The sequence below is a fragment of the Pseudozyma hubeiensis genome (genome assembly GCF_000403515.1).
Source record: "Pseudozyma hubeiensis SY62 DNA, scaffold: PHS57, whole genome shotgun sequence".
Lineage (NCBI taxonomy): Eukaryota > Fungi > Basidiomycota > Ustilaginomycetes > Ustilaginales > Ustilaginaceae > Pseudozyma > Pseudozyma hubeiensis.
Genome location: NW_012133839.1, coordinates 156,851 through 172,452, shown reverse-complemented (window position 1 = coordinate 172,452; position 15,602 = coordinate 156,851). Strand labels below are relative to the sequence as shown.

General features: G+C 55.5%; 7 protein-coding genes across 7 annotated transcripts; 2 read left to right on the top strand and 5 right to left on the bottom strand.

The window, feature by feature from the left end:
- Window positions 1-2,248: 2,248 nt before the first annotated feature.
- On the bottom strand, window positions 2,249-3,019 carry PHSY_005944 (hypothetical protein; the record flags this gene model as incomplete). Its single annotated transcript, XM_012336548.1, has 1 exon — window positions 2,249-3,019. The coding sequence occupies one exon, from the start codon at window positions 3,017-3,019 to the stop codon at window positions 2,249-2,251; it is 771 nt and encodes a 256-aa protein (XP_012191938.1).
- Window positions 3,020-4,204: 1,185 nt separating this feature from the next.
- On the top strand, window positions 4,205-5,506 carry PHSY_005943 (hypothetical protein; the record flags this gene model as incomplete). The annotated part of the gene is made up of 1 exon (XM_012336547.1): window positions 4,205-5,506. One exon carries the CDS (start codon window positions 4,205-4,207, stop codon window positions 5,504-5,506), a length of 1,302 nt encoding a protein of 433 aa, XP_012191937.1.
- Window positions 5,507-5,787: 281 nt separating this feature from the next.
- PHSY_005942 (hypothetical protein) lies at window positions 5,788-9,236 on the bottom strand (the record flags this gene model as incomplete). Its single annotated transcript, XM_012336546.1, has 2 exons — window positions 5,788-8,777; window positions 9,020-9,236. 2 exons carry the CDS (start codon window positions 9,234-9,236, stop codon window positions 5,788-5,790), a joined length of 3,207 nt encoding a protein of 1,068 aa, XP_012191936.1.
- Window positions 9,237-9,598: 362 nt separating this feature from the next.
- On the top strand, window positions 9,599-11,368 carry PHSY_005941 (hypothetical protein; the record flags this gene model as incomplete). The annotated part of the gene is made up of 1 exon (XM_012336545.1): window positions 9,599-11,368. One exon carries the CDS (start codon window positions 9,599-9,601, stop codon window positions 11,366-11,368), a length of 1,770 nt encoding a protein of 589 aa, XP_012191935.1.
- Window positions 11,369-11,559: 191 nt separating this feature from the next.
- On the bottom strand, window positions 11,560-13,443 carry PHSY_005940 (hypothetical protein; the record flags this gene model as incomplete). Its single annotated transcript, XM_012336544.1, has 1 exon — window positions 11,560-13,443. One exon carries the CDS (start codon window positions 13,441-13,443, stop codon window positions 11,560-11,562), a length of 1,884 nt encoding a protein of 627 aa, XP_012191934.1.
- Window positions 13,444-14,222: 779 nt separating this feature from the next.
- On the bottom strand, window positions 14,223-14,658 carry PHSY_005939 (hypothetical protein; the record flags this gene model as incomplete). The annotated part of the gene is made up of 2 exons (XM_012336543.1): window positions 14,223-14,448; window positions 14,570-14,658. The coding sequence occupies 2 exons, from the start codon at window positions 14,656-14,658 to the stop codon at window positions 14,223-14,225; spliced, it is 315 nt and encodes a 104-aa protein (XP_012191933.1).
- A 246-nt stretch (window positions 14,659-14,904) lies between these two features.
- PHSY_005938 (hypothetical protein) lies at window positions 14,905-15,258 on the bottom strand (the record flags this gene model as incomplete). Its single annotated transcript, XM_012336542.1, has 1 exon — window positions 14,905-15,258. The coding sequence occupies one exon, from the start codon at window positions 15,256-15,258 to the stop codon at window positions 14,905-14,907; it is 354 nt and encodes a 117-aa protein (XP_012191932.1).
- Window positions 15,259-15,602: the final 344 nt, after the last annotated feature.

Genomic DNA, 15,602 nt, shown 5'->3' with positions numbered 1-15,602 from the left:
CCGCCGCGAAGAACCGCACAGTGTCAACGCTGGCCCGACGCATCTTACGAAGAAAGCGAGGGTGCAACACTCGAGACGGTCAGCGAAGATCGGCTTGACAGTCATCGAAATGCTCAATTCACTCTCCCACTTGCACGAGCCGCGAGGTTAGCTCGGTCGTACATGTTGCAATGCACTCCGCGACATGCATCGCGCTGCAAGCTATTTACGATAGCGTGCAACGTGCTGAGCACTTTAAACTTTTCTTCTAAGTGCTGCTCCTCCGCATCGGTGCCAGAGCTCAGGAAAAGGACAAGAATGATTTTCGCCACTCCTGCATCTTGCTGCGGGTCCTTACGCTTCTGCGGACAGGAGAGGTGAGACTGCCGCTGTGTGCGCATAACTTTACTTGGCCAGGCCCCTTGCCGAATCGTTCGTGCTTCCTCTTCCAGATTTGTTCCTACACACGGAACCCTTCTAAGGAACCCCTGCAGCGAAGGAATCCCGACGGTGATCTACCGTGCCTGATCTACACATCAATGGCCTTCACTCATTAGAGTGATCGAAACAACCAAAGAGTGGAGGCGACACGTTGCCATGGTTCAAGCTCAGGTGGTGTATTCGGTGGAGCCGTAAACAGTTGCATGGCAATGTCCGACTTTCACGATGCTTGCAAGCCGCATATCAAAAATTGTGGGGTTGTAGGCCGGATCAACTAGATGGTGAATCGGGTCCGAGTTATCAAACTCGGTCGGAAGGTGAAAAGCGTTGTTTGCGCGGCTCCTGATCGCACCGGCCTGGAGCCATTCAGCGGGGCAAACGCGTGCTAATACACCTCCCCTTCGTCGCCCCTGGCTTTCGTCCGCTTCAAGGGCGTCACGTCGGAAGCCGGGTCAGTGTAGCTCGCGACACTTGCGACCTAACTCTCTTGCGGTAACGTCGTAGACCCAGTCCTGTTAGGAGGCTGTCTGTAGAATCGATCGACGGATTCTCTGCGACGGGACTGGGTTGTGATCTGCAAAAAGTGTGGATCAGGCACAAGAGCAGGCACTCACTCGTGGGCCGGGGAAAAAGTGGCGTTCCCGTGATCAGCGTTTTGCTTGTGTGTGCTCTGGCGCCTCGTTTTGTTCAGCACCCTGATCAACACAACGGCGAGAGGGCGCAATTTTCTCAAAAGATTGGGCGTCGAGCTACCGAGGCAGGCGGCCCGCGCTTCTGATGAGACACTCGTGTAAATGGACCGTGGGACCTTCCTCCCCGCTTCTCGGGTTCGCCCTGATGCTTGTCGACTTGTAGCCGGAAGCGCACACCCACCAGGACTGGCTATCCAGTCTACTCTGCCGGTGGATCATCAAGGGCTCGTCCCCACACGAGACAGCCATGGCCGGAAACCCTGCAGAGAGGCGCTTACTGCATGCTTCAGCCCTGCACTGTCTCTCAAAGCTCGCCTGCTCAGCCTTTGTTCTACCTTTATTCATTGCTGCATTGTCAGCGCCACCGCCACCTTGGCACGCCTTCGCATCCGGTTCCATGTTTCTCGCCTATCCTGACAAAAGCTTGTTGCGAGCCTCAGCGGCGCAAACGAGCGTGATGCTTGCGAGTCGAACGGACGCAGGGTCTCGCCACGGTTCCAGGTTCGGATAAGAGTGGATAGAGTTTAGCATTGCAGCGTAAGACAGAGCCAGGTAAGACAATGCGTACCGTGGTTCATTACGCCCTCCCTGACAACGACATCGCTTTTCGCTCTGCTTGGCAAAGAGCCGCGAGAGATTCGCTCGAGCATAGGCAGAGGCGTGTGAACAATCAGCCGTAGCGGCAGGATCGCACGTAGGGGAGCGCGGAACCAGTACGGAAGATCCGATCGGGCTTCCATCCGCTCGTATCAGAAGATTTCGATTCTTGAACTCAAAGCCATCACGATGTCGGCACACACTACGTCACACAGTGCTATACTACGAATGCTTCAGAATGAGAGAATGGTATTGATACACAGAGGTCAGCCTCGCTTCTTCCGCACGGATGCGCCAAGAAAACGAAAGACTGATGTCTGAAAGGTGCAGCCAGAGAGATGAGATGTCTATTGAGACGAGTGATGGAGCAATACACAAGAGAGCGGCCTCTCTGAGGAATGCTTCGAAAGACAGAACGACCAGTCACCGTTTCCGGTAACCAAAAAAAGACGGGCGGTGTCGATGAGCATCCATGAAAGAAGCGCGGAACAGAACTAGAGAGAACTGGGAACGAGAAAAAGTCGACAGAGAAACACGCTTTACGCGTCACCCTTGGACTTCTTCTTCGGGGGCTCATCGTCCTCCAGGTCAATCTCGGCGTCGTCATCATCGTCCTCATCCTCGTCGTCCTCGTCTTCGCTGTCAAAGTCGTCCTCGTCAAAGTCGAGGTCGTCAGCGCCAGTGTAGAAGTCGATAGCTCCTGGCCAGAAGTCCATGATCAACGCGTGCCCGATGCCACCGGCCACCTCGGGGTCGGTGTTCTCGAAGAAGGTGGAGAAGAAGGAGCCGGGTTCAAAGTCGTCGCTGTCGGGACCGCCGATGGTGGGCTTGAGCTTGACGAGGTTCTTGTCGTCCGACTTCCAGTCGATCTGGGTCTTTTCGGGCTTGGTCTCTTCCAAAAAGTTAAACTCGTCCTCGAGCGACTTGGCGCCGTCGACGAGCGAGAACTCCTTGACGAGCTTGTCGTTGGAGAAGTATGGGTTCTCGCGGAAGCTGAAGGTGATGGTGGCAGCACGCGGGTCGTCAATGTTGCGGTCGACCTCGACGTTGGAGAGGTACGAGAGCGCGTCGTGGTCGGCATCGTCGATGTAGACGTTGGTAGCCATGCAGTTGATCAGAGCCTGGAACCAGAAGTCCTTGACCGACGAGACGATGTCGGCGCGCTTCTTGTAGAGAGGAGCGTTGAGCTTGAGTTCGTGCTTGATGAGCTCGACATCGGCCTTGCGGAAGTCCTTGACGAGAGCATCCACCTTCTGCTGGAGGGCGTCCGAGAAGGTCTTGGCCTCGGGCTGGCGGTAAGCGTCGGTCATTGTGTATTAAGGGATGTGAGTACGTGTGGGAAGTGTGAAGTTCCGGATGGTGGTGGAGGAGGAAGTAGAAGGTCAAGTGCGCTTCGGTCTCAAGTCCATCCACACTCTCCAGAAAAAAGTGTCGAGCAATTCTTCCAACGCAAGCGGCAAACAACGCTTTCTTTGTTTGGACACCGTGCACACACTCAGCGGCGGCAAAGCAAAATTTTACCTTTCGCAGGAAAGCAAAAAAAAATCTTGTGGAGCTGCACAGCTCTAAAAAAAAAAGTTGGAAGTTCTTCTTTTTGCTGCCGAAAGGGTGTCTGTGCGTCGTGGGATTCAAAGGTGGCAAAAGAGCTGGAATGTCTGGCTCGACAGACAGAACGCACAGACGCCACACCCTCAAATAGCTTCTCTTCTTCGTTCGGATTCGAGTCGGCTTGCCTCGAGAGATTCTTCAACTGAGACGAGGCCCGTCGAGAGGAAGACAGACATGCGAGCGTTGAAAATCTATGCATGATGCTGAACACGTTTCGCAAGAGACGCACGACATCAATTGCCTGACTTGCACTCCCAATTTGGTCACATAGCTAGAGCACTCTTTCTACGTCCGACTGTCGAGCCACTGAGACCCCAATTCCTGTACTCTGTGCGGGTCGTTAGTGCCTCGGAAGAGAGACGTCACATCATCTGTCAGACCGTGAGGGTGATCAGTGGCAGCTGAACTTCGGTTCGTGACACGTTTCAATGACAATTTTAGCACAGATCCTACCACTCAACGCGACGCGAGACGCTCCTCTATAATATTGCAGATCCTCTGGAAACACTCGTCCGAGAAAATGCGGTTTGGGTCCAGTCCGCGTGAATTGAGTCCACAACGCGTTGAGCAGCCTGAAGGCTGTCTGAGTCTCTGTTACTTTTCCCGCTCGTTGGCGTTGGCCTCAGCGCCGCTTCGTCTTTCTTCTTGTTCGCGTTTCAGAGAGGCGCAGGTCAAGCGAGCTGGCTCTACTGTTGCCTCCACCGCCGTCGCTTCTCCTTCAACTAGCTCGACTCATCACTCTTTGCTCACAAGCACTTCATCCTTTACATCAATCACACCCAGGCCCGCCGCACCGGGCTCGCATCGTTTCGCAATCGGCAATCTGCTGCACACCACGCAAGTCACTCTTCGCTTCAGCTACAGCAAACTCCCCGAACACCACGAAGATGGACGCCTCGGACATCATCGAGGACGAGGCAGCCATTGCGCAGCAGAAACTCTCCAACGAAGAGTACAAGATTTGGAAGAAGAACTCTCCCTTCCTCTACGATCTCGTCGTCACACACGCACTCGAATGGCCTTCTCTCACCTGCCAATGGTTCCCCGATAAAGAGTCCCCCGCCGGCCAATCCTACACCCAACATCGACTGCTTCTCGGTACCCACACCTCGGGTCAAGACCAGAACTACCTCCAGATCGCCCAGGTACAACTCCCCAACACCGGTGCCGATGGGCCTTCCAACTCTGCCGAATCGCGACTCGACCTGAAACAGTACGATGAAGACAAGGGAGAGATTGGCAGTTACTCCGCCACCACGGCACGTTTGACCATCGTGCAAAAGATCAACCACGATGGAGAGATCAACCGAGCACGCTACTGTCCTCAGAACTGTGACCTCATCGCCACACGAACGGTCACAGGCAAGACATACATCTTTGACCGAACCAAACACTCCAACACACCCAGCGCAGACGGCGTCTGTCGTCCCGATATCATCCTCGAGGGACAGGAAAAGGAAGGCTACGGTCTCTCCTGGTCACCGCTCAAACAGGGACACATCCTCGCCGCCAGCGAAGACACCACCGTCTGCCACTGGGACATCAACAACTACACCAAACCCAACAACACCCTCCAACCCACCGCCACCTACACCGGTCACACCTCGATCGTCGAAGACGTAGCGTGGCACAACCACCACGAGTCGCTCTTCGGTTCGGTCGGCGACGATCGACAGCTGCTGATCTGGGACGTTCGCGAGCCCGCCACCGCGCCCAAGTACCGCGTGGAAGCACATACCGGCGAAGTCAACGCCTTGGCCTTCTCACCCGAGAACGAGAACATCCTGGTCACCGGTTCGAGCGATAAGACTGTAGGCGTGTGGGATCTGCGCAACCTCAAGGTGAAGCTGCACAGTCTCGAGAGTCACACGGACGAGATCCTGTCCGTGTGTTGGTCCCCGCACCACCCCACGGTGTTGGCTAGTGCGAGTGCGGATAGGAGGGTCAACATCTGGGATCTGAGCAAGATCGGTCAGGAACAGACGCCAGAGGACGCCGAGGACGGTCCGCCCGAACTGATCTTCGTTCACGGAGGCCATACGAGCAGACCGACGGATCTGGGCTGGAGCCCGCACATGGAGTGGGCGCTCACCAGTGCCGCCGAAGACAATATCGTCATGGTTTGGAGACCCAGCAAGGCCGTCATCGATACAGGCAACGAGGAGGTGAATCCGGAGGACCTCGAGTGAACCGACGGTCGGGAGTGAAGACAATATCTTGTGCTTTGACCGTCACTTGTGCAAAGCAATGGTTTTCGCATGCTCCAATAGCCTGTGTCGAAAAAGTGTGTGTCCGCCGACAGACTTTGACAACTGTCCACTGTTCTCACTTCCAACCTGAGCTCGCCATCACACACGCACAACCACTCTGCTATCCATCTCGAAACAGCAATCAAACTCTTCTGACATTGCAGCATCAAATACCGCATCTCTCCCAGTCTTGCCGCTTCCCTGCTCCGCTCGCCGCCAACCTAAAACTGCAACGCATACATTATACTCACCCCAATCGTCCCCACAATCACCGTCGCCACCACACTCGCAAAGATGCCCACCTTCAAGAAATCCTTCACACTCACATACCTATCCCCCAAATCGTCCTCCATCGACACCGCGATCTGGTTCGGATATCCACTCACCGGCAATCCCATCGCCGCGCTCGCCACCAACGTCGTCGCCATGATCAGCAACCTCGGATGCGGGTGCTCCAATGACTCTCCCACCTGCGCCGCAATCGGCACCAGCAGAACAGCTGCAATGGTGTGGCTGATGAACGTGGCCACCACCAACCCGATCGACAGAAGCGCGATGAGAATCTGCCACAGAGGTAGCTCCTTGACAATCTCCTGGATGAGATCGTCGAGCGACTCGAGCAGGCCCGACGATGTTACGGCTTTTCCGAGCGCAATGCCTCCCATAGCAAGGAAGACAACCGTCCAGAGGAAAGTGTTGAAGTCCTCCTTCGTCAAGATCCCCGTCCCGAAGAACAGCACCATCGGAATGATGGCGATGATTCCCATATCACCCACCACCCACTCGAAGTTCTTCTCCAAACACCACAACGCGATAGTGCAAATAGCCACCGCAGAGATGAACCACTGAATCTTGGTAAACGAATCCCTTGACTCTCCCAACTTCTTGATCACCGTACCCCTCCCGGCACCGTACGACCAGAGCAAGATCAACCAGATCACCACCAGCGACAACCCCGACACCGGAATCGTGACGGCAAACCACTGCAACCAGCCCACCGGCTGCTTCATGTACTGCAGCGCGATCAAGTTCTGCGGAGACGCAATGGGCGAAGTCTGACCACCAATGTTGGATGCGAGCGCGATGCCCATGATCAAGCTAGACGCGTATGGCGACTTGGACGGCAGCGTACGCAGGATGGGCTGGATGAGCGAGTACATGAGCACGGGCGCAGCCACGTTGCTGATCCACATGGAGGCGAAGCAGGCTACTCCCATGTGAGCCAGCAGCACGATGCTCGGACGGGTGCCTGCCAGACGCAGGATCTTGGTGGCGAGAATCTTGTCGATACCGTACTTGGAAAGCGCCGCAGCCAAGGTGAAGCCCCCGAGCAAGAGACACATGTTGGGCGCGAACATCTGCGAAAAGATCCATTTGGTCGTCTCGGGTGCCGTCATGCGGCGGTCCTTGACGTCGTCGGTACGGGCGACACGAAGCGTCACCACGAGGAGCGGCACCATGAGCGAGGTCACAAAGAGCGGGATCACTTCGGTTGCCCAAAGGATGGTGCAGAACACGAGCATCGCCAAGCAATTCTGTTCTTCGACCCGGTTGAAGAAACGCAGGCCAGGGGCCTTGAGCAGCGCAACGAGTGCCGTAAAAGCGATGACGAGATGCAACGTGCTCATGCTCAGCCAGCTCGGGACCATCAAGCTGCCGCACGGCGTACGCAATCTGAACGGCTTCTTTGGTTCAAACTCGTCCCTCTTGCCCGAGCCCATGACGGTCCTCTCCAGAGCAGCTCCCTGCGCCCTCCTCTCGATGCCGATCATCTCCCTCCACACCGTGTTCCTCTGCCAAACGACCTGTTCGCGCAGATGCGTCTTGAGCTGGCTCTTGGATGCACCAATGTCACCGCCGGTCACCACCTTGGCATAAAGCTGGATCAGCGTATCGATGCATTCGTCGAGGCTGCGCTTCGCCTCCGAGGTGAAGGGCTGCTGAGCACGCAGGACGTCGTTCATGTATCGGTCTTTGAGGTCGGATTTGGTAATCTTGTCGTACTTCTTGAGAATCTTGCGCATACCCGTCTCGTTGAGTTGTACGAATTGCTTGAGTTCCGAAAAGGTTACGAAGAGGTCGGTGATGCGCTTCTTGAAGGTGATGCGCATGTCGATCGCGTAGTCGTTGTCGGCAGTCCAGATGGACATGGGTTTTGCATCGCCTGCGGCATAGCTGCTGTCGCCCGCATCACTGGAGCCGGGAGCGAGACGGTCCATCGCGCCATTGTTGGCTGAATCGTCTCCGGCAAGCATGAGGCCGAGCGAGCGACGTCGAACGGGCTTCTTACTGAAAATGCTTCCCCAGCGGGGCTTGGACGCCATCTGGCTGGCATTAGAGCCGCTACGTGCGCGCTTTGCAAAGCCAGAGGCGTCTCCTCCGATGTCTGCCGAGTCAGCCGACTGATCGAGGAGCTGGCTCGATCGATTGCGGCTGTTGGGAGGTCTGGCGGGCGTGCTGCCGTCTTCGGTGGTGGCACGGCTGTCCTTGCGCGATCGTGATGGACCGGAACCTTCGCGCATACGCTGCTCTTGGCGAGAAGCCTCGTTGTACTTGCTTGGCTGGGAAAAGACGTCGTCGATGCTAGGTCGACGGTTGGTGCTCGCCTTGCCCGTTCGCACGGTATCAACAGCTTCGTCATCGTCGTCGTCGTCGCTCAACCCAAAGTCGGAATCGAGATCAAAATCTTCGTTTTCTGTTCTTTCGACATCGTCTTTGAGCTGCTGAAGATCGGCTCGAAGCTCTGCATCCTTTTCGAGGTAGAACTCGACAATTTTGTTGAGCTCCTTGTCTAGGAGAGGAACGAAGGCACGATCGGTCTCGCTAGTGTCGGCACCCTGCAAGAGGCCTGAAGATTCGTGCTCCAGATCAGAGTAGGCGGCATTCGGTTCCGAGGGTAGCTCCTTCTCCATCATGTAGATGGTCTTTTTGAGGTTGGAGTAGGCGACGTACTTGTCGGCCCAGTCCGGGACGGCGTTGAATTGCAGACTGTGTGAGAACTTCATGGTGCCGTGCTGTTCGAAATGGGATCGTATGTGTTGCTGTAGCGCTGAGAATCTAGGGTGTGTGTCGAAAGTGGATGCGAGTGACGGAGCGAAAGACTGCAGCGGGATGAGCTCGCCTCTGTCTCCGCCTGGAGAAGTGTCACGTCGCGAAGTGGCGGCTGGTCGAGGATGCAAGTGAGAGGGAACGTGCTGAGCAGCGTCGGTTTCTGCGGAGAAGATGAGTTGATTGGCAGAAGAGTCTTGGTGATTGTGAGAACCCATGCAACGGAACGACGAGGTGTCGCAAGCGCCAGGTAAGGAGTCGAGAGCGAGGTGCTACGGAGGACCAATGCACGATAGCATCAAGGAAAGTGCTGCCAGCGTGGATTGACGCGACCACGAGATGATGATAGTGGCTGAGAAGGGCAAAGACAATGGTGGTGATGGAATCAGACTTCGCTGCACAAACCTGATTGGAGGTCGGAGTAGCCGAACCCAGTTTTGGCGAGGGGGCGGAGCTGCCTACTGCACAGCGCATTTCGGCACGGCCGCCTGAGGCGAATCGGCAATTCCCAATTTCGCCAATTGTTCTTGGCCATTTCTCCCACGCTCCAGAGACTGCTCTGCTGCCGCGCTTTTTGGGAGCTCATTATCATGGCCAGCTTGTCGACGTCGACGTTCGACATTGCTGAGCTGCACCGCTACTTGTCTGGTAGCTTGCCAGCGAGATGCTTCGAAAGCAACCAAGCAACAAGACCAGGATCTCAAATGAGGTCTGCGCCTCTACGATACCGATTGATCGGCGTAGAAAGCTAGAGGCAGTGAAGCTGGTCGCGAAGTGTGTGGAGGAAAGGCCGCGGCAAACCTTTGAATTCAAGGGTCCAAATTATCCTGTTGAGCCATCATATCTTCGCTCCTCGCCCCTCAACCATCACTTCCAGACCGTACTCGAGGATGAGGAGGAAAGACCGAGCCGCTCACCCTTGACTCTGTACAGTTTTCTCCTCGCATCTGATTCCGCAAGCCTTCCGGGCGTCAACTTTCCACCATGGGACACGGCAAATCCGATCGACCCTTCCTCAGCGCCGCCGAGCACTCTGGTGCCTACGGAGCTCATTCAGCATCCTCGGGCAAGGTCGGAGGTCTCGAGCAAGAGACGTTTCATCCTGTTTCTTATGACTGTTGTGCCATCTCTTTCCAACCGTGGTCCAATCCCGTCTGCTCACCGGACTGCGGCATTGCCTTCGAGCTCACCAATCTCGTCCCCTTCCTTCGCAAATTTCGCACCCATCCGGTCACGGGAAAGCCCTTCGAACTCGACGACGTGGTTCGTCTCAATTTTCATAAGAACGCGAATAGAAGGTGTCACGATCCGGTGTCGCTCAAGGAGTTCGGTCAGCACTCGCATCTGGTTGCTGTCAGGCAGAGTGGCAATGTGTTTCTGTGGGACACGGTACAAAGGTTGAACGTCAAGGCCAAGTACATGAAGGATTTGGTGACGGATGAAACCTTCACAAAAGCTGATATTATCACGATTCAGGATCCGAACCACCCAGAAAGCAGGAATCCGAGTGCGATGCATCATGTCAAGAACGGATTGACCTTGACTCAGGCGGACAAGGGGATTGACACGTCGGAGCAGGTCAATGTTGGGGCTACGGGAAGCGCTCAGAAGCTGCTTCAAAAGATTCGAGGTAGTGCACAAAGCGATGCTGCATCATCATCATCAGCAGCAGCAGCAGCAGCAGCAGCAGCAGCAGCAGCAACAACAGCATCTGCGTCCCCTTCGGCAGCGGCCTCGAGGTCTGTACCGGCGCCGAAAGAAACCAGCACCGCCTACTCTCGCAACAAAGCGTCCGGCAACTCGACCGGAATGGCGGCTGCCAGCTTCACATCTTCCTCCCTCACTCCTCGCACCGCCATCGAACGAGTGGTTCTCGACGACGAAGAAGTCATGTTCTCTCACATCAAGCAGTCCCCCAACTCGAGCGCCTACGTCCGTCTCACCACCAACTTTGGTGCTCTCAACCTCGAGCTCCACTGTAACAAGGCTCCCAAGACATGCTTCAACTTCCTTCAACTTTGCAAACAAGGCAGATATGATGATACCCTCTTCCATCGAAACATACCTGGTTTTATGATCCAAGGTGGCGATCCCACCGGAACCGGTCGAGGCGGCAGCAGTATCTGGGGCTCTGAATTCAGGGACGAGTATAACGAACCAGGCGCCTTCAAACACGATTCCAGGGGCGTGCTGAGTATGGCTAACAAGGGGAAGGATACGAACGGTAGTCAGTTCTTCATCACGTATCGCGCTGTGGGGCATCTGGATGGCAAACACACCGTGTTTGGTAGGTTGGTGGATGGTGCCAAGGATCAGACGTTGACAAAGTTGGAGCAAGTACCGAGCGAGGAAGGGACGGATAGACCGTTGAGAAAGATCAGGATACAGGATGTTCTGGTGACCGAGGATCCATTCGAGAAGTATCAGCTGAGACAGAAGCAGAGTGCAAAAGCGAACGATCCAACGGATCCGGATTACAAGAGGAGGATGGAGAAGAGAAGGAGGAGAGAAGAGGATAGGACGACGTGGTTGGGTACAGAGTTACCGGGTAAGAGCGATGATGGGAACAAAGGGGTCGGGAGGAAGGCGGATGCCTTGTTGGCTGGATCTTCGAGCATTGGCAAATATCTCAATGCCATGAACGGGACAAAGGGGAGGATGGATGCGAATGGCGTGTCGGGGAAAGCGGAAGATGAGAAGGCGGCGAAGAAGAGAAAGTCCAACGGCGGGTTTGGAGATTTCTCGGGTTGGTAGGATCCCGATTTACTCATTTGACCATGCTGAGAATGCAAGGCACGGGTCAGCGCGGTCAGGTTGCGCCTCCGCCGGCGTTTTGGCACACACAATGGAAGCTATGATGATGATGATGATGATGATGCCATTTGATTAGAACTGATCGAAACCCGATCGTGTGCAACAAAGCATGGTATCTGCGTCAAGCTTTTTCAAGCAGCAGCGTTCGGTGCAGCCTCGGCGGCAGCACCAGTCTCTTCCTGCTGGTAGTTGTCCACATTGATGTCGTTCAGACCCAGATCTTCATTCTGCTCGTAATCCCTCGTGTAGAGCTCCTCGACGATCTGCTCGTCCGGATCGGGAGCGTACGGGTTCTGGATGTACGAATTCGCCAAGGGGTCGTCCAAGATCACCGTGTACGGCAACGTCTCGCAGCTGATGACGCTCTTGAGCTTTCCCAAGAACCCTTCGAACGTAGCGGCGCGCTCCGAAGAGTCACCGCGCATGAGCACGCGTTCGGAGAGCTCGTCGTACACCTGCTGCAGCAGTCCTTCGAGCGTGGTGAATCGTCCGCCGAGCGTTCCGGGCGCAAGGTGGAGGTCGATCTCTGGAATAGCAAAGCCGGCGGTCTCGGACTTGAGCACATCGCGCGAGAGGTCCTCCTTGTCCTCGACCTTGAGCGTCAGCTTTCGTCCCTTCTCCGAGATGGCAGCGCCCGACTTCACCTCGTTGTCCTTGTAGCCGCAGTTGTCGCAGTTGGTCGACATGATGAGGATGTCTTTGAAGTAAGGGATGTTGACCTTCTTCATGCGTGTCTCGAGTGGTGCATTGCAGGAGGAGCAGGTTCCGGCGAACGTGTACACTTCTTCGTTGTCGAAATCAGTCTCGCCGGCGTCCTTGTCGAAGCCGGTGGTGTGGAGCTGCTCGTCGTCCTCGGCACCGGTGGCGGCAGGGCCGGAGAGGCCGAGCAGCTCGTTCTGCTCCTTGGATCGGGGGTAGTCGCGCTTGCTCCACTTTGCATCGGACATGCCGCGACCCTGGACGTCACCCATGAACTCGACAAACGAGTTGCCGGATGGGTCGTCGAGGCGGATCGAGAAGGGCGGCACCTTGCGGTTCGCCTTCTCTTCGGCGCTCATCGAGGAAGAGCTTCCACCGACGGGGCCGAGACTGCGCAGACCTGACGAAGCGTCGCCAGCTTGATCGGCCTCTGCATCCTCGGATGGTTTGTCCTCGCCCAGAATCTCTCTCAACTTGTCACAGATCTCCTCGATCTTGGCGTACGCCTCGGGTTGCATATGCTTGCGCAGTGGCTGGTCGAGCTCGAGGTCACGGAGTGTGTCCGACACGAGGCCTTCGATGGTGGTAAGCTGACCCTTTTTCGGTGGAATCTCGATCTGGAGCTCGGGGATCTTGACTGTGCACCACTCAGACTTGACAACTTGGCGGTTCAGATCGGCAGGGCTGGTGACGTGGACGGTGTATAGGCAGCCTTTCGACTGGATCTGGCCAGCGGACTGAATCTCGTTGTTGCGATTGCCGCAGTGCGGGCAGGAGAAGGAAACGACGATGACCTCGCGGAAGTATGGAATGTAAGTTAGGAGCATGCGCGTAGTACCTTCCTGTTGGCATTCCATGCAGAGCGAGCTGACCTCGTCGACCATCTTTTGCTCACCGCCCTCGACGCCGGTAGCGGCGCCGTCAGGTCCAGAACCAGCTTGGTCTTCGTCGGCGACATACTCTCCGATAGGCTTGAAGAAGTCTTTCGAGTCCTGCGCGGTCGGCTGTGGTGCGGACGACATGGTGGTGGCGTCGGCGATCTCGACGTCGTCGTCGATTACTGTGGACTCAGTGTTGGGTCTCTTTTGCAAGGGTCCTGCGGCTGGGTCGATTGTGCGTTTCATAAGAGGTGTAAAGACTGTACTTGTGCGCTTGTTGGTGGACTCAGAAGAGCTCGTCGGTCGTGGTGGTGGTGAGTCGGAGCGGGTACTGATGTCGGGCGAGCCGAACCCAAAAGAAACAAAAAAAAGTGTCGGGCGGAGCGGTGCGCCACCTTTGTGGAGTTTCGAAGATTTTGACATTTCTGCAGCCAGCATGGTCCCTGCCTCTCGACGACGCTGAGCAGAAGAGTAGACTTCGAGCATCTTCTTCTCGGTGACTTCTCACGAGAATTTGACAGAGGGTTCGAGATGACACAGCCATCGACGAAATCGGGAGATCCCGTGTCAGATCTAACCTTGTCAAAAGACGAATCCATTTTGAATCATCGATCCGTCGTCTCGACCTTGCCTGTTCAACGTGGACCGAATCCACCGGTCATCCAGATTAAGGCTACTGTTCTACTGCTTATGGAATGCGTGATCGACTGGCACTCGTCCTCTTCCGACGGAATTCACACGAGGAGGCGATCTTTGGGAATCTGCTTGCCGGCAACAAGACGTTGACTGTATCTTCAGATTCATTGGTTCCTCGAAAATTTGCCTTATTTTATAATATAATAATTCATGGTCCGCAATCGAGGCGATTTAGAGCTGGTTCAGCGCATAACTCCGATCTGTACCACTAAAACGAAGGCTCGCTTGGGACGGAAGAGCTGTAAGTAAGCTTTATGCCGACCAGCTTCGCAAACGCATAGTGAGTTGCGGTGCAGGAACTGCCATTGCAGCTTCAGAAAAAGGGTCAGACAATACCTTGGAACTCCATCACATTTCCGGAGGAAAGAATGAGGATTGAAGAGGCTACGTGAATTGAACATGCCCCTAGCATCTCCGATATGACACGGACGTCAGGTGAGGACCAAGCCAACATCGTTTGATGGAGAGCCCGAGGCAACTGAACAGCCCAGACGACTTCTGCGTCGAAGGAAGGGAGCTAGCTACTGTGCGATCAGGATAGCTGCAGATACTGTGATCGCGAACGAGCCGGCGATGTTTGCGCGCATGCGAATCGTAGAGATGTCCACGTTTCCGGGATGCTCGACGTTGCTTATGCGACCGATTCCCGAGTCAGGTCTTTGCTTCGCTTTGATTCGACATGCGAGGCACCTGCAAGCTGAGCCGGTCTGCCGGATGGATTTGCTTCCATCGGCAAACACGACTCTTCTGGGAGTAGAAAGAAAGGCAGAGAGAGAAAGCGGGACGCAAGAAAGGACAACCCCAATATCGTCCGGAAAAGGTTGACCGAGATGCCCGCGTCACCCCGAGCAGAGCCGAGATCATTTACGAGAGCCGTCGCTTATCCGGTCCCTGCGCTGTGGCCCGCCTGTCTGTATCATGTGCAATTCTGTGGTACGCGTCACGCACGCGGTGCATCTTCACGATCCGCGAAACCGACCCTGGTCATCCGCTAGCGTCACTGCTTATCGTGGGCCATCTACCATGTTTTGTCGGCAGAGGCGTTTCAACCCGGAAACCGGACTGCACTGGCAAATGCGGAACCCGTCTGTCCGTATCCTTGCACCCGTCGTGAATCCGCGTAGAAAACACCGAGAGACCCGGCTGGGAATGAGCCAGATCATCGTGCATGCAGCCATGTCTCTCGATGTTTTCTACATAGATTCATGACGCAAACAATGTCGAGGGCTGTGCTGTTTTCACAACAATGCGAGGACGAACAAGTCCGTGGAAGTGCGTTGATCGACGGTGTCGTCTTGGTCGCTGCATTCTGGTCTCAGCTGTCGACTCGGTGTCGGGACAGAAAGTAGGACACTGTCTGCGGCGCAGCAGAAGCGGAGATGCACATCGGAAACCAGGATGAGCGGCGTGTTTTTCTCTTGCCGGTCCTGCGTGCGGAGCTTGGCATCGGATCGCGTTCGTCGGGAGGGAAACACGTTTCAAAGGCTGAGTTGAAGGGAGTCCACGGCACCGGGGACCGTCGTTGCCAAGCAGTGATGCCGCCATTGCATGTCGCATTGTGAGCGCTGCAGAGTGTACAGGCAGGCGTTCGAAGTGTCACGGATGGAGTCGGAGTCGAGAAAATAAAGGTCAACCTGCAGTATTATAGCAAGAAGCAAGACTGCACGGTCCGATGAGCCAGTCTCGCCCTGCGCATCGGTTGTTCCAAGACCTCTGCCTCCCGAATCCAGCGGGCACCCTCCGAATAAAATAAAATTCAGATCTGATTTTGCAGTGATTGGATCCTTGCTGACTGTTGGTCCCTGCTTGTTGAACCGCCATTCGTCCCTTTCTTGTTTGCATAGAGATCATGAAACTATGAGCCGGAGGTTCGGCTGCCTGTGAACCTTGCACTTCATCAT